The following is a 21,616-nucleotide window of genomic DNA, read 5'->3' as shown; positions in this document are numbered from 1 at the left end:
GAACCACATCAGCGTCTCTGGCCGCCTGCAGCAGGCTGTGACCTCTGAACTCATCTGCCAAAGAAAGAAAACCTCAGCGTAGATACATGCCCTTCTCCTCCAGCTGCTGGCATTCTGCTGGTGGATCCAAACGTTACGCACAGGCGAGCCGCTCCTTCAGCTGCACGCTGGCAGCGAGATCGATGCAACTCTTATTGTGACAGTTCAGGAAGGAGGGGTCGGCGCCGTAGCTCAGGAGCAGAGAACACACCTGTAGAAACGTGAAACCAGAGGGATGAGGACAGGAGTTCAGAGCACACAGGAAGTACATCCTCAGATCATAAAGCATTGTGACAGAAAACACAAGAAGAAGTGGAAATGAGCTTTGCCCCCTGATCCAACCCCATACCATCACAGAGCCTGGCTGCAGGGACTGGCTGCTGACAGCAGGCTGGATGCTGCTTTTGCTCTTTGCTCCATTTCTTCCAACAAAGATGTGGAATACTGATGGGTCTGACCACAGCACACGTTTCCACCGTGTGACGGTCCATCCCAGACGCCTCCGAGCCCAGAGAAGTGGACGAGGTTAACATCAGGCTTCTTTCCTGCACAGTAAAGCTTGTGAATGGAACTCTGTATTGTGGTGCTGGACAAAGGTTTCCACAGTAATCCCTTGTCCAGGTGCTTCTATCAGCTGCTGATGAATGACGGTTCTTGATGCAGCGTCTGAGGGGTCAGAGGTCACGGGGTCCAGCTTAGGCTTGCTCCCTCGTCCTTTACACTGAAACTCCTCCAGATTCCCTGAATGCTTTAATGATATTCTGCTCTGTAGAGGCAGAAATATGCAGATCCCTTCCAGTCTTTCTCTGAGGAACATTGTTTTAAACACAAACTGGAGCTCCTCTGAACATCTTTGCTCGGCAACTAATTTAAGCCTCCAAGCTCCAAGTTCCTCAACAGATGAGGTGCAGCTGGAGATCAGTTCCTTTGAGGCAAAAAAATAGCTCCAAAGTGGTATCTGGGGTTTGAAAACGTGACCCAATGTGTTCTTAAGGGATGAGTTGGGAGAATCAGTGCTTCATCACCAAGAAAACCGCTTCATTTAAAATTTAAACATCACTCAAAGCCTCCTGTTGGATTATTCCTTCATCTCCAAACACTGCAGCATCATCTTGTGGCCAAACAAGAACCCTTTGCATGAGTCGGGTTGAAGAAGCCTTTCAGTTTTAAATGTTGCCACACCTGTAATTATCCTTGATTTCACAGCAGAAGCTGTGAACCTGTGCAGTAACTCAGGTGTTTGTTGTGTTGAAATGATTTAAAGGATCATTCTACAAATAAAACTCCATGTAGCTGGTGAGCATGTGTGTGAATTGGGACCTGAGGAGCCGTTGGAGGCGGCTCGGTTTGGCCTCCAGCTCACCTGAACCTGCCTGTTCTGCTGTTTCTACACTGAGACTGAGGAGCAACACGGCAGCCACTGCGGTGAGGAGTCGTGCGTTTTACCTCGGTCCGGTTCTTGGAGGCGGCTTCATGCAGAGGAGTGAACTGCCACAGGTCCATGGCGTTAACGCAGGCTCCGTGCTGAACACAGAATTACATCTGTGAACATTTCTGCTAAAGGCTGTTACATCTGCAGGAGAGTGAAGAGAAACGGACCTTCAGCAGCAGCTCGGCGACTTCGTAGTGGCCGTACGAGCAGGCGTTATGAAGAGGAACCAGGTCCCTGAAACACAAGGCGCACTTACTGATGCTTGTTTGGTTTTAGCAAAGAAAACTGTGGAGTCAGCATTAATGTGGAGATGCTAAATGATCTTAAACACACAGCTCCGCCCGAAAAAACTTCACATTTCCTTTAACAAGCGTGACATTAAAGACTTCATTTCTGCTCGGATCGATTTGCTGAAGCTCTTTCTGGAAAACCAACTGGAAATTGACTGAATGTTGGTTATAAATTGTCTTGACACCTGCCACATAGATCCCCTCCAACACTTCCTCTGTGGGTCAGGAAAACCTGCACAGTGTTGGCATTCAGAGAGAGGAGACTGCCGCCCTGAACTCAGGCTGCAGGTAACCTGGGAGGTGAAACTGAGGCTGAGGAACCAGAATCTTACCCCTTGTCCCTGGCTTGAACGTCAGCTCCGTGCTGCAGCAACAGCCTCACAGTCTTCACACGGTTGTAACCGGCTGCCAGGTGCAGAGGTGTGGACTGAAACGACAGCAGCACCGACGGTTACAGTCAAACAGCAGCTCTGTGGCGTCCAGCCTCAAGCTGGAGCTGGTCCTCCATCATAGTTCCATTTATCATGTTGAAATACAAACATTATCTTTAGCTTTTAACGGTTTCAACGGACAACTTTGGCTTTTTTTCTTGAACTAAGCTAATTGTTTTCTATCATTTTGGGAAACTTTGATACCTTATTGATTACTTTCAGCCAACTAATTCAGCTGTTTATCCATTAGTTATCTGGCTAACTGGTCCTGTGATGCAAGGCAAGGAAAGTTTATTTAGCACAATTCAACAACAAGGTGATTCAAAGTGCTTTACAGAGACATTAAAACAGAAGAAATAAAAAGCAGGATTTAAAATTTAAACAAAAGAAAGAAATAAGAACAATAGATAAAATCAGGAGTTAAAACATGATTCCGTTTTGAAACTCAAGCTTATTCAAAAGCAGCTGAAAATAGATGTTTCTTCAACCTGGACTTAAATCCTGAGAGTTTCAGCTGATCTGAGGCTTTCTGGGAGTTTGTTCCAGACATGTGGAGCATAGAAGCTGAATGCAGCTTCTCCAGGTCTGGTTCTGACTCTGGGAGCTGATAAAGAACCGGATCCAGATGACCTGAGGGGTCTGGAAGGTTCATAGTGGGTCAGGAGGTCACTGATGTATTTTGGACCAGTCAGAGCTTTATGGACCAGCATCAGAACTTTAAAGTCTATCCTCTAATGGACCGGCATCAGAACTTTAAAGTCTATCCTCTGATGGACCGGCATCAGAACTTTAAAGTCTATCCTCTGATGGACCGGCATCAGAACTTTAAAGTCTATCCTCTGATGGACCGGCATCAGAACTTTAAAGTCTATCCTCTGATGGACCGGCAGCCGGTGGAAATGTAAAGGAAAAAGGTCCAAAGAACTCTATTTCTAGGGAAAGGTGTCTTGGTTAAACTAGAGATTGTGTTTGGTGGAACATTTGTATTTCAGTAATTGTCCAGTTTAACTGCTGCTTACTTTTCGTCCATCGCTGGCGTGACAGTTGACGTTGAGCGGTGTCAGCAGAGCCATCAGCTTCTCCTCGTTCCCGCTCCTGTGCGGTCGGCAGCATCACGATGAACCAAACACAGACGAGTTTTCAGGTTAAAATCTGTGACTTTTACTGCAGAATAACATTCAAATGTTTTCTCTAAAGCAAAACCAAAGATTTGGGTTTTGAAAAAAGAAAAAGAAGATTATTTTTATAAGTAAACGAATGCATACTGGTGTTAAATGAAATAATCTGCAGACAGTGAGGTTCTTAGAGCATGATCTATGATCAGTAAATGTAGAATTAACACGGATGTACCTCGCACTCTCCAGAAGCTCATCTTTTCTATATTCACCTGAAAAAGGGGAAGAATAAGTATCTGAATCTGAATCATCAGCTGCATCTTTTCAGGCTTGTGAAATTAAATCCTCACCTGTTAGGACCGCTTTGGTGGACGGTTCAGCCAGATCCAGAGCGTTTCTGCCGTCTGTGTTCTGGATGGTCGGCTCTGCGCCGTGCTGCAACAACACTTCACAAACACAAGCACAAGATGGGGCACGGAGAGGCCAACTTCCAGCCACCTACAATAAAGATTCAAGCTCATGGGGTTCTGACCGGGAAACAAAAACTATTTCATGCAGCAGGACTGATGAACACACAGGAGGCATCAGGTGAAATGAACAAGGAGTGACTGAAAAATCTGCACAAAAAGACACCAAATGACGTTTCTGAAGGTCTGAACTGGAGGTTACCCTGTGAGTATGTCGACATACACGTGTCCAGCAACAGGTTCCAGGTCAGTAACAGATTACTGAGGTGAGTTCCACCTCTGTTGACTTCCTTTTGGTGTCAGAGGTCCCTCCACTTCTTTACCTGCCCTCACTAAACATGGCTGCACAAGTCCAACTCAAGCTCCAAAGGAAGAGCTTATAGTCGCTGCTTCTGCTTTGGTGAACTGACTGGGAGAACCCTAACCCTAACCCTAACCCTAACCCTAACTTAACCCTAACCTAACCCTAACCTAACCCTAACCCTAAGCCTAACCTTACACAGGTCAGATAAACCCTTAACCACCACCTTCACGAGTAACAGCTAACAACAAACACATTTACAACATATTGGCCTAATAGAACCACTATTCTTCCTTTTAGCAGCATTCTGTGGGACATCTCCAAACTTCACAGAGGTTAGCCTTTATAAGTCACGGGTCGAGCACTAAGCTCTCACAACAATCTGCTCAACTCTGCTAACATGTCGAAGGCGATCCACAACTACACTCCAGAGTAGTCTCAGTTCAGATGTGGTACCACACAACCACGTAGTCTGGTGACCGTTCATGAGATAGTGTAGCCGTATTATCCTCTATTTGGCACGATTCTCTAATCTTCCTAGACGGAATGAACCTCCACTGTTGTCAGGATTCAAGCAGATTCATTTTGGGCCACTGTGCTAACTGTTGCTTAACAACCTGATTATCTCAGAGAATCCCTAGAATACAATCCTGGATGTTTTTGGAGTACAGGACTCCTATTTGACATTGGATCAAGCCCGGTTTTGATGATGAAGGCTATTTTTGAATATTGTCTGCAAAGTTTCTGTGAGTGCATTTCTTCCTCCCCAACAGGAACACCATCCCCTCTTCCCTTAGTACCCACACTCCAGGTCACGGAACCATGGCCCTAACCATAAGTCCTTCCCCTGGCTCCACCACGGGAAAATTAATTTTCATAAGTCCAACAATTTTGGCTAAAACTAACTGTTTTCAGCCTTACCTGACCACCTGTTTCCTGTTTCTCAGGCCTTTCCCTGTCATTTATCCTTACCCTAAGGTCACAGGACCCTAGCCCTAACCATAAGTCCTTCCCCTGGCTCCTCCACGGGAAAATTAATTTTCATAATTTTCATAATTTCCCCAAAATTAACCTTTTTGGCCCTAAAATTGATCATTTGGCCATTTCTTATGCCCTCCCCTCCCATTTACCCTTACCTTAAGGTCACAGGACCACAGCCCCAACACCTAAGTCTCCCAGAATAATTTATTTTACACTTCCTACCTCATTTCTGTCCATCCTCTCTCTCCTCCTCTTCTCCAGAACATAACCCACCCCTTCTTCCCTCTCTTTCTCTTTCTTTTCCTCTCTCTCTCTACTGAATATTTTCACTTTTACTGCAAATGAATATTGGCTCCAAATATCGGTTATCGGCCTCCATGAAAACTAATAATCAGTATCGTATCGGCCTTGGAAAAAACATATCGGTCGATCTCTAAAACCTAATCGAGCATCACTTTAAAAGCTGCAGCCACAAGGAATTGTGGGACAGAATTATGTCCTTTCTTTAATAAAGGATGTGTCCTCTGCAAAGGGAGATAATTAAGGAAGCTCTCCTTTCCTTCGTATTTAGAGAACACGAGCCGCTCTTATCATGGCTGCTACTCCAAAATGTTGAACCTTAGTCCCCTGTGGCTGGGTCTAAAGGGACCCGCCCTTGTCTCAGCCTGCTTCTGATTGGATAGAGCCTTTGAACCAGTCTCAAAGTCAATCATAAAGAAATTCTCTGCAATGCAACAACTTGGATTAAACCAGGCTATTGCACAACCTCACAAACTCTGCTGGAAGACGCCGGCCTTCAGCTGCAGAAAAGGACAGAAACTCTAAAAGTCTATCAAAACACTGGGCACACCTCATCTGTCCATTGGACCAACTCTCGCCCACAGAACTCTGACTGATGTCTTTGGTTACTGTGGTGACTGATTTAGGTCTGGAGGCGTGAAATATCCACAGGCCTGACCGATACTCATCCAGCCAGAGCTACCACGGCTCTGCCTGTTCGCTCAATGTGTTTCTGTACCTATGCACACGTCCATCTTGCCCTTGATAGCTGCCTCGTGAAGTGGAGTGTAGTTCCAGTTGTCTCTGGCGTTGGCGTCGGCGCCGTAGTGAAGCAACAGACTCACCACCTGCACCAAAACAAAGAGCCCACAATGCTGCAAAGCTCTCCAACCAATGAAAATCAGCCGTTTTCCAGCTTGTGTGAGCAGCCTGGAGCACCTCAGCGTGGCCAAAGGAGGAGGCGTTGTGCAGCGATATCAGGCCCCCGTCGTCCCTGGCGTGGACGTTGGCGCCATTCTGGAGGAGGAAGTGCACCACGTCTTTACGTCCGAAACCTGGAGTTAACAGAGCAGCACTCAGTTATCAGGCCTGAGCCCTCAGACATCTTTGTGTCCCCCCCTGATAAATGACTCAATAAATAATGAACATGGCTTAAACAATGAAAGCAGAGGAAGAAGCTGCTGCTGCAGCTGGGCTCGAACACAACCTGCAGCAGGAGATATTCCCAGCTTCTGTTGGAATAAATCCTGATCTATTCATTCACGTGTTTCACTGCGATTTGATTCTTCTTACAAGTCTCACTTGATTTCATCAGCGTGTTTTTTTGCTGCAGCTGAGGCTGAGAAAGGATTACGGTTAACTGCGAGCAGGACAGACATGTTAGTGGCTCCATCAGTAAGATTCCAGTAACTGACTAACTGAGCAAAACAGGCTGAATAACAGCCTCATCCAGAGAATGAAAACCAAAGAACTTAATGCCCGATCGATCAGTCTGTCGAAGGTCAGTCAGACGAGTCGGGGGTTAAGTGTTAAAACTCCTGAACAGGAGAAACACTTTGTGTGGTGTGAAGAAAACATGATGACGATGAAAAGCTGAAGCGTGTCTGGCTGTGAGCCACGGCTGAATCATCCGTCCAGTTTATCTGCTGAGGATCTGTCGTTCTGCAGGAATAAGACAAACACTTGGATGCGGGTGGAGTCCAGCTCCACTTTCCTAATCTCATGGAAAGTGTTGGAAACTCTGGACAGATGTGAGTGACTTTGAAGCTAAAGCATCTGTGTTTGGACACTGAACACGTCTTTGCATCAGTTTAAAAATACATATTTTTGGGTTAAAGCTTGAAATCTGCCCTTAACTTTAAATGATTCGGAGTTGAGCTTTAGGACTCTGACATAAACAGAAGCACATCATCTGCAAACAGTGAAACTTGAAGCTTCGCTCCAGTTCTTTTAATCTTTATTCTTTTCATTCTTCAGCGGTCCAGCCAATGAAACCGTAAAGATCAATAAAGATAGAACTGAACTGACGGATCTGCAGACTGAGTGTGTCTCACCTGCAGCGAAGTGCAGAGGTGTGGATTTCCTCCCCGCTGTGTTCCGACTGTTCACGTTTTCTGTCGTCACCAGTTTACGAACCCGCTCCAGGTCTCCACTCCGGCAAGCTTCGAACAGCTCCCTGCGGGCCTGTTCTGGCCCTCCAGCGCCGGGTTCTACCACCCCGGCCCCCGGAGACACAGCTCCACCAGCGAGGCTCGCCACTCCTGAGCATCTCCGTCCAGGCAGCATGGATGAAGGTGAGCCTCCACTCAGCTTCAGACTGCCGGTTCTGGAGATTCTGGAGTGTGAGTAGCAAGAGGCGGAACCCCAGAAACCTGAAGCTACTGAGGCCATGAAGGACGGGAAGAAAGTCCCTGTTGAGAAAAAAGTAAGAAGCCTGGGTCAAGCAGGAAAACCTGCCAGTTTTAAACTGTGTAAATAATAAATGAACAAAGGCCACATTAATCACTGCAGTTCAGAGGTGATGGGGGGGGGGGCAGATTGTATCACCTGGGACAGGACCTTCGGCTGGCTGCAGTTTCAGTGTCGGAGCATCAGTGAAAAGCAGCCGAAGCCTTAAAAACAAGAGAAATATCTGTTGAAGTCTGAATATTTCAGCTTCTATGGACCAGCGTTTGTAGCTGGAAAAGTGATGGATCGTAAAAAATAAACTCAAAAACGCTAAATATTGTTGGAATTACACCAGAAGCTGTTTTTAGAGAAAAATGACTTTACTTTTATGTGAAATAAACTCGACAGAATATTTACTTTTGGCCACAGCTAAGCCTTTGTTTGCACCCACTGTTGGTTACAGAGTAAATGCTGCAGCAAACAAGTTGAATATTTCTTCACTTATCTCTGACTCGTGAGATGTTGCTTCAGCTCCAAAGTGCATGTGTAAATCCAGGCTGTATTATAGAAACAGTGCATTGCAGTAAAGGTTTTATGCTCGAGCATCTCAGCCCACCTGAGGGCGGAATAAAAAAACTCTAACAATCACATGCGGATGGAAATTGGAGATTTTACGTTGATATCACCTTGTTTTTTGGTTTAAATTAAACTGGAATTTAACAGAAACAGGCACCGAAGTGTGAAAAAAAACCCACAAATCACCGAGGACAAAAACACAATAAAAGATCAGAACTGAACGGAAAATAAATGTTATTAATAAAAAGCAGAGGCCTCCGTGAACTCACCGGTGACTCCCCCCGTTACGGTGATATCACTGCAACATTACAGCTGTGTGAAGGAAGACCCCCACCCGGCGCGCGGCCCCCACCTCCTCCTCCAGCGGCGGCTCTGTGCGCGCGGGTCCGGATGCGGACAGAACCGCGGAAACACGCATCTGACACAGAGATGATGAGATGAACCCGCTGACATCCACATCAGCCGAATCTCCCAAATTCAAGCACAAAGGAGGCCTTCGTTTTTGTTACGCTAAGCCCGACCGGACCGGGCGGAGTTACTGCTGTTTGGGACACGATCGGCTTGTTGTAGTCTGAGGGAAATCAATAGTAGAAATAATCATTCTTATGGTATGACACTGAATAGCTTTGGTTTGACCTAAAGCCCAAGTAAACATATCTAAACGGTCCAGAAACCGTGGTTTGAATCACCGGTTAAAGCATATAAAAGCTCTGCTTCAACTAAATTATTTTACTGAATAAAAACAAATTGTTTGTGTCTTTATGCCTTTTATCTTAATCTTAAACCTATTTTATGTCTCCATGTGAAGCACTTTGGCTTCCCCTGTGGTTTTCTTTAAATGTGCTACATGAATAAAGTTGAATGAACCTCACGTGGAGCCCCGCTCAGTCGTGTGGAGTTGGTGTTTAAACCAAACGCACCCTCAGTCAGCGCCCTGCAGACGCTGCGTCGTGCGGCAGTGAACGCTGTGTTCTGAGTCTGCGCAGCTTTCTGGAACCTGAACGCACCACCTGAAGTCTGCTGCTGCATTCAGGTGCTTCAGTCTTCATTTCATCAGAGTTTATCAAGCTTTTTATCTCATTTTAACGGGATGGTTGTTTTTCTATCACCACATTTCAGAGTCAGATAGTTTCTGCTGGAGGAAGGGCTTCAAATGAAACTGGGCTGGTTCAGACCTGTTAGACTTCATGATCAAATGTGTGTTGAGAGTGTAGATCATCTTTCTTTGATATTTCAGTTAAATGCAGTTTATGAGCTCCTTTAGAGAAGTTTCAGAAGAAAACATCATGAAACCGTCTCATCAGCTCAGTTTTAAGGTGAAAATCAGCCTTCAGATAAACATACATTCAGGTCTGACGTGTGTTTGGTCAGGATATGATTTTAATCTTCATTCTGAGGAGGAAAACCTACAAGAACATGTTAAGAATGTGTTGCCACTTGGTGCATTAACAGCAAAGTAAAAGGATGATATTAATCAGAGGCTCAAAGTGTTTCTAAATGTTCTTCCTGATTTTTCAGGCTCAAAAATCTGCTGCATTTATGTCGAATTTAGGATCCAAAGCAGCAACATTTGATTTATGTGCAGCAACTGATTCCATTATTTCAGGAGAAGCTCGTCTGCTTCATTTAAAGTTCTGTGAAGAAAGAAGCCGACGAGGAACTGGAGCTTTAACACAATGATTCTTTGTGAAAGTGAAGCTAAACTTCTTTCCAGAGGGATTAAAAGAAGAATAAACCATATTTTAACCATGAAGACTGGTGTGAAACAGCTTCAACACACTTCCTGCTTTCCTTGTTCCCTCCCTGCAGACCTGCAGGCTGAGGATGGGTGAAACCAGCAGCTGGTTCTGTTCCTACCCTGTTAATCATCTCAGAAAAGTTCATCAGTTCTTTCTCTGAAATCAGATCCAAACACAATGAGCTGGACTTTGTGCTGTTTTTATGGTGAATAAAACCACTCAGTTTTTATTACTTACTGGATATTATTTCAAGTTTCTCCTCCTCCTGGAAAGATTAGAGCCTGATGACAGAAGTTAAAGTCCAAAGTCTTTAAGGTGCAGCAGCTGTGAGGAACACAGACGAGTCTGAGAGGAGAAATGGCGCAGAAAGGAGTTCAGCTGGACCGGGAAAGCTTCTCTTGTTCGATCTGTTTGGATCTGCTGAAGGATCCGGTGGCTATTCCCTGTGGACACAGCTACTGCATGAACTGTATTAAAGGCTTCTGGGATGGAGAGGATCAGAAGGGAATCCACAGCTGCCCTCAGTGCAGGAAAACTTTCACACCGAGGCCTGTCCTGGAGAAAAACACCATGTTAGCTGATTTAGTGGAGCAGCTGAAGAAGACTGGACTCCAAGCTGCTCCTGCTGATCACTGCTATGCTGGAGCTGAAGATGTGGCCTGTGATTTCTGCTCTGGAAGAAAACTGAAAGCCATCAAGTCCTGTTTAGTCTGTCTGGCCTCTTACTGTGAGAATCACCTTCAGCCTCATTATGATGTGGCTCCATTAAGGAAACACAAGCTGGTGGAGCCCTCCAAGAACCTCCAGGAGAACATCTGCTCTCTTCATGATGAGGTGATGAAGATGTTCTGCCGCACTGATCAGAAGTCTATCTGTTATCTCTGCTCTGTGGAGGAACATAAAGGCCACGACACAGTGTCAGCTGCAGCAGAAAGGACTGAGAGGCAGAGAGAGCTGGAGGGGAGTCGGCAGCAAATCCAGCAGAGAGTCCAGGACCGAGAGAAAGATGTGAAGCTGCTTCAGCAGGAGGTGGAGGCCATCAATCAGTCTGCTGATAAAACAGTGGAGCACAGTGAGAAGATCTTCTCTGAGCTGATCCGTCTCCTCCAGAAAAGAAGCTCTGAGCTGAAGCAGCAGATCAGATCCCAGCAGGAAACTGAAGTGAGTCGAGTCAAAGAGCTTCAGGAGAAGCTGGAGCAGGAGATCACTGAGCTGAAGAGGAAAGATGCTGAGCTGCAGCAGCTCTCAGACACAGAGGATCACACCCAGTTTCTGCAGAACTGCCCCTCAGTGTCAGCACTCAGGGAGTCTACACCCTCATCCAGCATCAAGATCCGTCCTCTGAGGCACTTTGAGGCTGTGACAGCAGCTGTGTCAGAGCTCAGAGAGAAACTACAGGACCTCCTGAGAGAGGAATGGACCAACATCTCTCTGAGAGTCTCTGATGTGGATGTTTTACTGCCAGAACCTGAACCAGAACCAGAGAGCAGAGCTGGATTCTTAAAGTATTCATGTGAAATCACACTGGATCCAAACACAGCAAACACAGAGCTGTTGCTGTCGGAGAGGAACAGAAAAGTGACAAGAATGAGTCAACCTCAGTCTTATTCTGATCATCCAGACAGATTCACTGACTGGTGTCAGATCCTGAGCAGACAGAGTCTGACTGGACGCTGTTACTGGGAGGTGGAGATGGGAGGAGGAGTTGATGTCGCAGTCGCATACAAGAACATCAGCAGAGCAGGAGGGATTGAATGTTTATTTGGATTTAATGACAAATCTTGGGCATTAGAGTGTAGCCAAATCAGTTATAAATTCATGTACAACAAGATAAAAACCTCCATCTCAGGTCCTGTAATCTCCAGAGTCGGAGTGTACCTGGATCACAGAGCAGGTATTCTGTCCTTCTACAGCATCTCTGGAACCATGACTCTCCTCCACAGAGTCCAGACCACATTCACTCAGCCGCTCTGTGCTGGGATTAGGTTTTATTATCCTGGATCCACAGCAGAGTTGTGTAAAGTGGAATAAAGGTATCCTGTCAGCTCTTTGCTGTTTATTTGCTGCTTTTTCCTGTGTTTGTGCAGCCATGGAGGATATCACTGCTAATGATGAGTTTTATTCACAGAAATGTTTCTCCACATGAAAATCTAAACTTCTCTGAGCTCTAAATATTAGTTGGATGCTTGTGTTGATGCGTCTGTATGTTGTTGTTTCTCTTCCACTTCATGGAGCCCAACAGAGAGATCAGCAGACCTTCCTTTATCACAGACTCTGTTCACATCTCATCACTTTGTAAATGTAAAATTATTCTGGAGCTACACTGACTTTGATTAGTTTCAGAGATCAAATGTTGTTGCTGTTTTCTAAACCAACAGATGAGGAAGTCTGTTCTGAGGTGCTCAGAAACGGTCATTTCCAGGATCAGCAGGAATCAGGAGGTCCTCCATCAGCTTTAATGTGAGAACCAGTGAAGATTTTCACAGCAAATACCACTTTGAAGGAGTGAACAAAGTGTTTTCTTTTGTCTTCATTTCAGTGTTTGTGTGAAATCTGACGGAGAAAATGTCAAACTGATGTGACTTTCTTCAATAAAACAGCTTAATCACAGAGAAAAGAGTCCAGTTTTCTTTGAATTTTTCTTTCCTCCGTCTCTCATTCAGAAAGATTTGATCCACATGCTTCAGATGATTAGCTAACATGCTTTAGCATGAAGGCAATAAAAGGCAAAAAGGAGACCAAAAAGGACCTGCTGGAAATGTTTTACACTCTTCATCCTCAACAAACATTACGGGACAAACAAAGGTCCTTTATATTTCCAGTTTTTGTTTTTTAACCCAACTCAAGAGCCAATTGCAGTGGGAGGAACCTTCGAGGTGGGAACCTTCTGTCGGTGGTGTTATATCGCCAAAGGGGAACAAAATACCGGTCGGATGGGCAGGTTAAGCTAACTATAGACATATAAGAAATATAAAACATATCTTTATAATGTCTATGAAGCTCAGCATTCCGTTCTGTAAGGAGTTTTAGAGCCAAACTGTGACAGATGGAGGATCATAGTAGCTGAAGAAGAAGAAGCGAACCCAACCGGAAAAGACGACGGAAGGAAAACACGGAGACACATCGGTGTGGCTTTTCCCAGCTGGAAATCACTGATGATGGACAAATGATTTCAGAGAGATGCCGAGGTTGTCTGTTTTCTGCAGGACAGGTAATTTAACCCACCGATGGAAATGTAACAGTAAAAAGTAAAAAGAAGCTTTGAGTTCATGTTCCAGCTGTTTGTGATTCTGATAATACAAAGAAAAACCTCCAAATGACAACGACTTTATTGGGAATTTAGCTGTAATAAAAGAGGTTGTAGAGCACAGAGAGCAGGATAGACATTTAATGGCTGTAACAGATCTTCCAGGTTGAATGTGATGCCTGTTGTTGAGCTGCTCTTCATTTACTGTGTCTGCAGCTGTGAGAGAAAACCTTCCCAAGTCTCAGCTCCAGCAGTGTTCAGCAACTTAAAGGCTCAGGTAGGAAGCAAATCCACCGTCACTCATCGCTAAGCGAGGAAGAGCAACGTGGACCCTCATCTTCCCCGTAAACACGAGAGCCAAAGTGGTGAAGCTCGGGATAAAAACTCGGGAAACTAAGCAGAATTTGGCTGAACATTTGCAGGAACGTCCACATATCTTTGGTGTTTCATGCTCTCATTATCGTGACAGACAGGAGAGAGAAGCTGCCACCTTCTCTTCAGTAATCAGGTGAGAAAAACCGATTAAATCGCCGGGAGCCAGGATCACGACGGAGGGCCGCTGCTGTCACAGCGAAACCTTCATGACCAGAGACTGTTGTTCAGTGTGAAAACCTTAAAAACTCTAAAGATGAACAGTTTCATCGTCTTGTAGAAAATCTTGTCGCCTGAACTCTATTTCAGTTAAATAATCTGGTGTTTCTTTCCGAACAAAAAGTTTTCCTTCTTGTTGTGTCTCCATAAGCAGAACACGCTGTGCTTCTTCTTCTGCTTCTTCTTCTTCTTCTTCTGCTTCTTCTTCTTCTTCTGAATGTCACAGCGAGGTAACGTTTAACCTGTCAGAACTTCTTTGATCTGCACGTTTTCTGTCGTTTTTCGATCTGTAATTTACTCGTTTTTAATGCTTTTGTGAAGCTTCCATCACATGAACATCGTTGAACACCTAAAATATCCACAGTTTCAGAACAGTAAACACATTGAAACTTTTTCCAGAGAACTGAGTCAGTGAAACAGTTCATGATACATGGTTTACATCCTGAAACCTCTGATACATCTCTGAGTTCCCGACGGACTGTGACAGAGACTCACAGGTGGAGCAGGGATGCCTGGAAGGTGGAGCCTCCAACCAGATGAGCCCAGAGGACTCGGTCTGGTTCCCCCCAGACCTGCAGCATCCACATCAGAACTGGAGCAGACAGGAGACGGCAGAGATCTCAGTGAGTGACTCACATCTGACTTGAAACACTTTGCTGAAAAAAGGCTGCATGTCTCTTTAGATAAAACAAGTCTTGCTGTGACATCAGTGGTCTCCGACAGTCTATTCCTTAAATTAAAGCAACGGTTCCCTTGCTTTTGCATGTCAGACAGTACTCCTGAATAGTCTTGTTAATTTTCCTGACATTGACAAATAAAAGACCTCCTCATTGAACCACTACTGCTCCTCTTTGATTACACCTGCCAATCGGAGGCGGATTAGCCACACATCAGTGTGTGCTCGCATCAGCTGAAATCAGGAATCAGCTGAGAGATGACAGCGATGTTCCTTAGAGAGTCCGACCCTTTTTCCTTCTCTGTACTTTCACACATGCACGATGCTGCACATCAGTCCTGTTTTTTGTTCTTATATAATTGTTTTAATCATAATGAAGTTAAAGATCAGTGTGGTTATTGAATAACATGTGTGTCCATGTGTGTTTCAGTGTTACCTGCAGATGTTCAGCAGCTGGTGGTGATTAAAGAAGAGGTTTCCTGGAGCTCCAGTCCGGACCAGCAGGACCCAGAACTCCTCCACATAAAGGAGGAAGAGGAGGAAGAATGGACCAGTCAGGAGGAGGAGCTTCATGGGCGGGAGGAGGCTGATGTCAGCAGGTCCTCATTCACAGCTTTAACTGTGAAGAGTGAAGATGATGAAGAGAAACCTCAGTCCTCACAGCTTCTTCAGCTTAAATGCTTAAACACATGAAAGCAGAAACTGATGGAGGACCAGAACCAGCCAGGAACCCAGACCCAGACAGTCATTTACAGCCACATGCTGATGAGGAGTTTTGTGAAACTGAAGTCAGTATCGATAAGGACGATGATGAAGATTGGCAAGACCCTTTGTCAGATTCTGAACTTGAAACTGAAGACGGTAACCCTGACTGGAGTAAGTCCAGAGCGGTTAAAACTGCCAAAAAGTCCTCCGGCCGCCCCGAATGTGACGAACAGGAACTTAGAAAACACGTGAAATTTAATGCAGGAAAAAAGTGGTTAGGGAAGAAGAGAAATGTTATTTTGAAGCAAAATTCAGATTCAAAGGTTCAAGTTGACACAAGAGTGAAGCTGTTTGGTTGTGGTGTTTGTGGGAAAAGATTTAAAGATAATGTGAGTCTGAGCTCCCACATAAAGGTCCATGCAGGGGGGAAACCATGCGATTGTGCTGTTTGTGGTAAAAGCTTCACACGTCTTCAAGGTCTTAAGACACACCTGCTGGTCCACACGGAAGAGAAAGCATTCAGTTGTAATTTATGTGGTCAAAGGTTTAAACATCAGTCGACCGTGCAGAGACATATGAAGACTCACACAGGAGAGAAACCGTTCAGCTGTGAGGTTTGTGGCAAAACATTTAGTCAACAAGGCGTTCTGCAGCGTCACAAACGGGTCCACACCGGAGAAAAACCATTCACCTGCAGCGTCTGTGGGAAAACCTTCCTACAGAAGACGCATTTAAAGAGACACACGTGGATACACACCAGAGAGAAACCCTTCAGCTGTGCTGTTTGTGGCAAAAGATTTAACGAGATGACGCATTTAAGGAGACACACAAAAACGCACACGGAGAAAGCCTTTAGGTGTCACGAGTGTGGCAAAAATTATAGTCGGCAGGGAAATCTGCAGAACCACCTGAGGAGGGTGCACAGTGGAGACAAAGCGTTTGGTTCTGCTGTTTGGGGGGAAGATTTGGTTCAGCAGTTCCAGGGCTGGTTCGGAGACGGCCTGTAATCCCACAAACAGGACGTCGGGGGGGCGGCAGACTGTCTCCCTGCAGTGTGGTCCTCTAAAGACCGTCAGAATTACACAAACAGATGCTCGGCGACTTAATCTTCCCACTGATTCTCCTTTAAAGGTTGAGGAAAACTGTTGATCCATTGATTGAATTCTACGAGCTTTTACACTGATTACATTCTACAATCTCCATAAAGATCGTTCATTTCCTTGAACTCACGCCTGGTATAACTGTTATCATCTGATCTCACATTGATCACTTTTAAGAAAAGGTAGAAGGAAACCAAACTTTATCCTTTTTTTTAGTTTAAACTCACTGGATTCACTGAACTTCATATTGTTGGGGCACTTAAACCGTGCTGGGTGTGATGTGAACCTCCCCCACGCACTGCAGCTGATCTGAGCAGAGAGATCACGGAGCATTAAACCAGAGTTTAACTATAAAGTGGCTAAAAGAGCAGAACTGATGGGAGGAAACAGTTCAGATCTGCCACAATAATGAAAGGTCAGTTGAGAATTAGTTTGTCGTTTTTAAGCTCCTCGATATAAACAGCAGGTGGTGCTTTTTCTTCACTTAGAGACCGTCATACTACCATAAAAGATGGGATGCAGTGAGAAAACAACATTAAAAAGCGCTTTGAGGGTAAGAAGTGGAACGGTTTCTGTCTTTGTATAAATGAGGTGACCCTGAATTGGATTAAGCGGGTATAGAAAATGGATGGCTGACAGAAGGGTGACCTATGACCTCTGTAAAAGTTATCTGCACTTCTGCTCAGCCTGGAAACTTGCTGTAATAAATCTTTTCCTTTCCGTGACCCGACGTGTTCCTGAGAGTCGGATCCAATCATCTCCAGTTGTGAAAGTAGATTTTTTCCTGAATGTTAAGTTGAAAATAAAATAAAAAATAAAAAAAACATGAAAATAAAAACATTTTTATACATCTTCTGAAAGGGAATTTTTTGGCTCAAGCTCAAATGAATATCATCGTAATCACAGGAAGTGATTAACTCCTGCATCAACAGATGTTTCTGTCATGGTTTGGCTCCAAATCTGTCCCACATCCTGCATATATACCCTCTCAAAAAAGTCTCCTAAAATTGGATCTTTGGAGCGTTTCTGAGCATTTGTTTAATCTGGTAGAGATCTCAGACTTTTCAGATCCACTAACTGTGTGTCAGTGAGTTCAGTTTCTGATGACGTATGTAACTGAACAGACTGAACTGGGAAAGTATGGACTATTTTTCTTGCCTGTTTCCCATTTATATGTATTATTTTCTATGATTCATATTTTTTATGCAAGATTTTGTAAAGTTGTCACATAGAATAGAATATTTCATATATTTCAGAGGAAACGTTCGTGGGGCTCGGAACCTTCTGTGAGTTGGGGGAACAAAATAAAGGTCGGACCGACTCGCTTACGGCTCACCGTTGTTGTATTTTCAGGACAGAAAATGCCTCTAAAATGACAGTAATTAAATGTTCCGACAAAATAGAGGATAATATCAGCTGAAGGAAAGATGATGGAGGTGAATCCTCGTCGTTGAAGAAGCGGAACCGAACCCGGAAAAGACGAAGAAAACACGGAGACACATCGGTGTGGCCTTTCCCGGCTGGAAATCACTGATGAGGGACAAATGTTTCCAGAGACACGCCGAAGTTGTCTGTTTTCTGCTGGACAGGTAATTTAACCCACCAGTGGAAATGTAAGCAGCTGTTTGACAGCGTTAGTTAGAACATGGTCATGAGCAGAGTTACCGACACAGGAAACCTTTTTCTGACTGTTAGCAGGGTTGGAAGTTAATGTTTCTGCTCCAAAAGTAGAATTTGAGTTCGTTTTGGGACCCAAAAAGACACTGCTGTCTCCAGGCTGGCGCTACTTGATGATTTAATGCCATTTTAAGCAGTGACTTCATGGTGCATTCAAGTACTCCCCAAGTCAGTTATCCACAGTGATGCAGCAGCTGGACTGCATGAGGGAGCAGATGGTTGAAGACAGGGCTGTCAAGTCTCACAATGAGCGTGAGACACACGCATTTCAACAAGTTCTCACGCTCACGTGGTATTTCTCACGCTGAAAAAAAAGCATAATATAAATTTCTCTGGCGCGCCGCTGTCGCTATGGAAACGGCAGGAAACAAACACGTCTCCCATGAGTCTGAGCAGAGCAACTCACTAAAAACACTGATAAATATAAGTAATGAACGACCTGTCCATTTCTTTACTGTAAATGCGTTTAGTTTAAATTCAGAATGTCTTATTTCAGTTTTTATTTTAGCTTTCGTGAAGCCCACATGACAGGAGCGTTGTTGAAACCTAAAGACAGTCACAGAACAGACTTTTTTATGATAAGTGTCTATATTGAATTGGGAATTACTGATATTTCATGATCAACATGTCGACCAATCACAGTTTCAGACAAACGAGCCAGAAAAACTGCCAAAGTTTCCAACCAGGATTGTGAAGAGGAGAATCACAGGTGGAGCAGGGATGCCTCGAAGGTGGAGCCTCCAACCAGATGAGCCCAGAGGACTCAGTCTGGTTCCCCCCAGACCTGCAGCATCCACATCAGAACTGGAGCAGACAGGAGACGGCAGAGATCTCAGTGAGTGACTCACATCTGACTGTTTGGACACTTCAGATTCAGATTAAACACTTTGAGAGAAACAACAACACAAAGTTACTGTGAATATATAGAAATAAGTCCAGTAAGAACAAAGAAACGGATCGTGAACAGTGAGCGTTTTACCTGCTGCACAGATTCAGTCCTGCTCTAAACTCGCAGTTTGTCCTCATTTTTCAGTGTTACCTGCAGATGTTCAGCAGCTGGTGGTGATTAAAGAGGAGGTTCCCTGGAGCTCCAGTCCGGACCAGCAGGACCCAGAACTCCTCCACATAAAGGAGGAAGAGGAGGACGAATGGACCAGTCAGGAGGAGGAGCTTCATGGGCTGGAGGAGGCTGATGTCAGCAGGTTCCCGTTCACTGTTGTTATCGTGAAAAGTGAAGATGATGAAGAGAAACCTCAGTCCTCACAGCTTCTTCAGCTTAAAGCTGAAGACAGCAGAGAGACAGAACCTCCAACCAGCAGCTCAGCTGAACACATGAAAACAGAAACTGATGGAGGACCAGAACCAGCCAGGAACCCAGACCCAGACAGTCATTTACAGCCACATGCTGATGAAAAGGCTTCAGACAGCTCTGAGACTGAAGTCAGTGAGGATGATGATTGGCAGGAACCTTTATCAGATTCTGGACCTGAAACTAAAAAAGGTGAAAGTCGTTGGAAGGAGTCGGGTGTAAATACTAACTCTGCCAGAAACGTCCTCAGCTGCTCAGAGTGTGGAAAGCGATACCTCTACAAGACGTCTCTTCACAAACACATGACCCAACATCTCAAAATGGCTTCCAGCATTTCGGTCGACGACAAACGTTTTCAGGAGAAACCGAAAGAAGATTCGCCGGCGAGAGCCGACTCGGACGAGAGAGGCTTCGGCTGTCAGGAATGTGGACAAAGATTCAAAGAAAAGCAACTTTTTCAGAGGCACGTGGAGCTCCACCGAGGGGAGGAACCGTTCTGCTGCGGTTTCTGTGGTCAGAGATTCAGCCGAAAGGCTCACCTGATGGAACACCTGAGGGTCCACACAGGAGAGAAGCCCTTCAGCTGCTGCGAGTGTGGGAAAAGATTCAAACAGCGGGGCGCTCTGCTCAGGCACTCCAGAGTCCACTCCAGAGACAAGCTGTTCCAGTGTGCTGTTTGTGGACAGAAGTTTGAAGCCAACGAGCATCTTAGGATGCACGAGAGAGTCCACAAAGGAGAAAAACCATTTCACTGTAACATCTGCGGAAGCAGTTTCAGACACGTGAGGAATCTCACCAAACACATGGCGCTGCACATCAACCAGGAAACGCTTCGCTGTGAAGTTTGTGGAGAAAAGTTTGACCAAAAGACAAATCTGGAGAATCACATGAGAGTCCACACGGAGAAGTCTTTCGACTGCGATGTTTGCTGTGAGAGATTCTCCCAAGCAGAGGATCTACAGAGACACGCGAGCGTCCACACCGCCGAGCAGCCGTTCGGGTGTGACGTCTGCCACAAAAGGTTCAGCAGGGAGGAACATGTCCGCACTCACATGAAGCAGCATACAGCCAAGAAGCCGCATTCCTGTGACGTCTGTGGCCAAACATTCAGGCGAGAAGCGCATCTGAAGACCCACAGAAGGCTCCACACAGGAGAGAAACCGTTCAGCTGCCAGGTCTGTGAAAAAAGATTCAGATGCGAGTACAACTTTAAAAGACACATGAGTGTCCACACGGGAGAGAAGCCGTTTGACTGCGAGGTTTGCTGCAAAAGCTTTGCTCAGCCGTGGGATCTGAAGAGACACATGAGGGTTCACACGGGGGAGAAACCCTTCACTTGTAGTCTCTGTGAGAAAAGCTTTAAGCAGAGGACACATCTGAAGAACCACATGAGAGTCCACAAGCAGGAGAGACGCTTTGGCTGTGACGTTTGTGGCAGAAAATTCATCTGGGAAGGAAATCTGAAATATCACATGAGGCTCCACACCACAGAGAAATTCAGCAATCCTCAAGCCAGTAAATCTCTGATCAGTTTGGTTATATCTGAAGGACTGGACTAGTGCGACATATGCATTAAAAGGTAAAGAATAATCATGTCAGTTATATTTATTTATGGGCAGAATTTAAGGAGCGTTTCTTATTAAAAGTGTAAATGATTAACTATGTCTGAGCTCTGCAAACAGAGCGCTTATTCCAAGAAAATGTGCCTGATCCTTGGAGTCTTTCTGGAAATTAGACATGAAAGGCTGGAAAAGTTTTTCCACCTTCAGTAGCAGCTGCTGGCTCTCATGTACCCGATCCTGTGGAAGTAAATGTGTCCGAGTGTTACAGTCAGAAGCAGAAGAGCCTCGTCTGAAGTCCCCTCGAAGCTCTGAGAACAACCCCAAAGCACTGAGCAAAGTGTGGAAACAGAAGTCTGTTCAAATCTCCTGAAGCCAGATTTACTCACAGCAGAAGATAGAAAACGTGTTCACAGCTGGGACAGGTCCATGTTTCCCACTGTGTGCCCCCCCCCCCTCATCAGGGAGGTGTTGTGTGTGTATTGGACTGTAATTACTGAGAATATAATTGTATGTAACCTTGGTTCCTTTTGGTTGAACTGGTTTGTTTTGTCTTGTTTTCTTCTTCTGACCCGTCTGTCACAGCTGTTCATGTTTTATTTGATAAAGTTTTGGATTTAAAATGTAAAAGAGGAATATTTCTGTCATAAGATTTTATTCTTGACTCCTTTGACTTCTGTTAGGATAAAGACTTTATCCACAGGCAGATGTTTT

At 45.0% G+C, this 21,616-nt stretch overlaps 4 protein-coding genes across 5 annotated transcripts in view; 3 read left to right on the top strand and 1 right to left on the bottom strand.

Annotated features, from left to right (window-relative positions):
- LOC140278684 (poly [ADP-ribose] polymerase tankyrase-2-like) overlaps positions 1-8,847 on the bottom strand; it is a 27,839-nt gene extending 18,992 nt beyond the window's left edge. The window contains exons 1-12 of one of the 2 annotated variants that reach the window (XM_072373753.1): positions 8,569-8,847; positions 7,390-7,746; positions 6,275-6,390; positions 6,075-6,183; positions 3,658-3,753; positions 3,543-3,579; positions 3,212-3,287; positions 2,094-2,188; positions 1,639-1,705; positions 1,486-1,563; positions 142-250; positions 1-54 (exon numbers count right to left, since the gene is read on the bottom strand). The exon at positions 1-54 is cut by the window's left edge and continues 68 nt beyond it. In XM_072373753.1, coding sequence (XP_072229854.1) covers positions 1-54; positions 142-250; positions 1,486-1,563; positions 1,639-1,705; positions 2,094-2,188; positions 3,212-3,287; positions 3,543-3,579; positions 3,658-3,753; positions 6,075-6,183; positions 6,275-6,390; positions 7,390-7,726 — 1,174 coding nt within the window. In that variant the 5' untranslated portion in view covers positions 7,727-7,746; positions 8,569-8,847. Of the gene's footprint in view, positions 55-141; positions 251-1,485; positions 1,564-1,638; positions 1,706-2,093; positions 2,189-3,211; positions 3,288-3,542; positions 3,580-3,657; positions 3,754-6,074; positions 6,184-6,274; positions 6,391-7,389; positions 7,747-7,882; positions 7,943-8,568 lie in introns of those variants that run through there. The other variant, XM_072373754.1, reaches the window with a different exon arrangement.
- A 1,542-nt stretch (positions 8,848-10,389) lies between these two features.
- LOC140278637 (tripartite motif-containing protein 16-like) lies at positions 10,390-12,615 on the top strand. The gene has a single exon (XM_072373689.1). The coding sequence runs from the start codon at positions 10,396-10,398 to the stop codon at positions 12,067-12,069; it is 1,674 nt and encodes a 557-aa protein (XP_072229790.1). The 5' UTR covers positions 10,390-10,395; the 3' UTR covers positions 12,070-12,615.
- Positions 12,616-15,241: 2,626 nt separating this feature from the next.
- Positions 15,242-17,441, top strand: LOC140278881 (uncharacterized). The gene has a single exon (XM_072373970.1). The coding sequence runs from the start codon at positions 15,242-15,244 to the stop codon at positions 16,262-16,264; it is 1,023 nt and encodes a 340-aa protein (XP_072230071.1). The 3' UTR covers positions 16,265-17,441.
- Positions 17,442-17,645: 204 nt separating this feature from the next.
- On the top strand, positions 17,646-21,616 carry LOC140278636 (uncharacterized). The gene is made up of 3 exons (XM_072373688.1): positions 17,646-17,946; positions 18,677-18,869; positions 19,068-21,616. Exons 1-3 carry the CDS (start codon positions 17,902-17,904, stop codon positions 20,900-20,902), a joined length of 2,073 nt encoding a protein of 690 aa, XP_072229789.1. The 5' UTR covers positions 17,646-17,901; the 3' UTR covers positions 20,903-21,616.

Source organism: Leuresthes tenuis, unplaced genomic scaffold, assembly GCF_036924035.1.
Source record: "Leuresthes tenuis unplaced genomic scaffold, fLeuTen1.0.hap1 SCAF_20, whole genome shotgun sequence".
Lineage (NCBI taxonomy): Eukaryota > Metazoa > Chordata > Actinopteri > Atheriniformes > Atherinopsidae > Leuresthes > Leuresthes tenuis.
Note: the sequence above shows the minus strand (reverse complement) of the source record. Positions and strands in the feature narration are given on the sequence as shown.

Bases quoted from the DNA above. Each gene is read 5' to 3' on its own strand.
- LOC140278636 (XM_072373688.1), top strand. From the start codon at position 17,902: ATGTTTCCAGAGACACGCCGAAGTTGTCTGTTTTCTGCTGGACAG. The intron at 17,947-18,676 runs GTAATTTAACCC...GACCAATCACAG, and splicing joins GTCTGTTTTCTGCTGGACAG to TTTCAGACAAACGAGCCAGA. The intron at 18,870-19,067 runs GTGAGTGACTCA...CTCATTTTTCAG, and splicing joins AGGAGACGGCAGAGATCTCA to TGTTACCTGCAGATGTTCAG.
- LOC140278881 (XM_072373970.1), top strand. From the start codon at position 15,242: ATGAAAGCAGAAACTGATGGAGGACCAGAACCAGCCAGGAACCCAGAC.
- LOC140278637 (XM_072373689.1), top strand. From the start codon at position 10,396: ATGGCGCAGAAAGGAGTTCAGCTGGACCGGGAAAGCTTCTCTTGTTCG.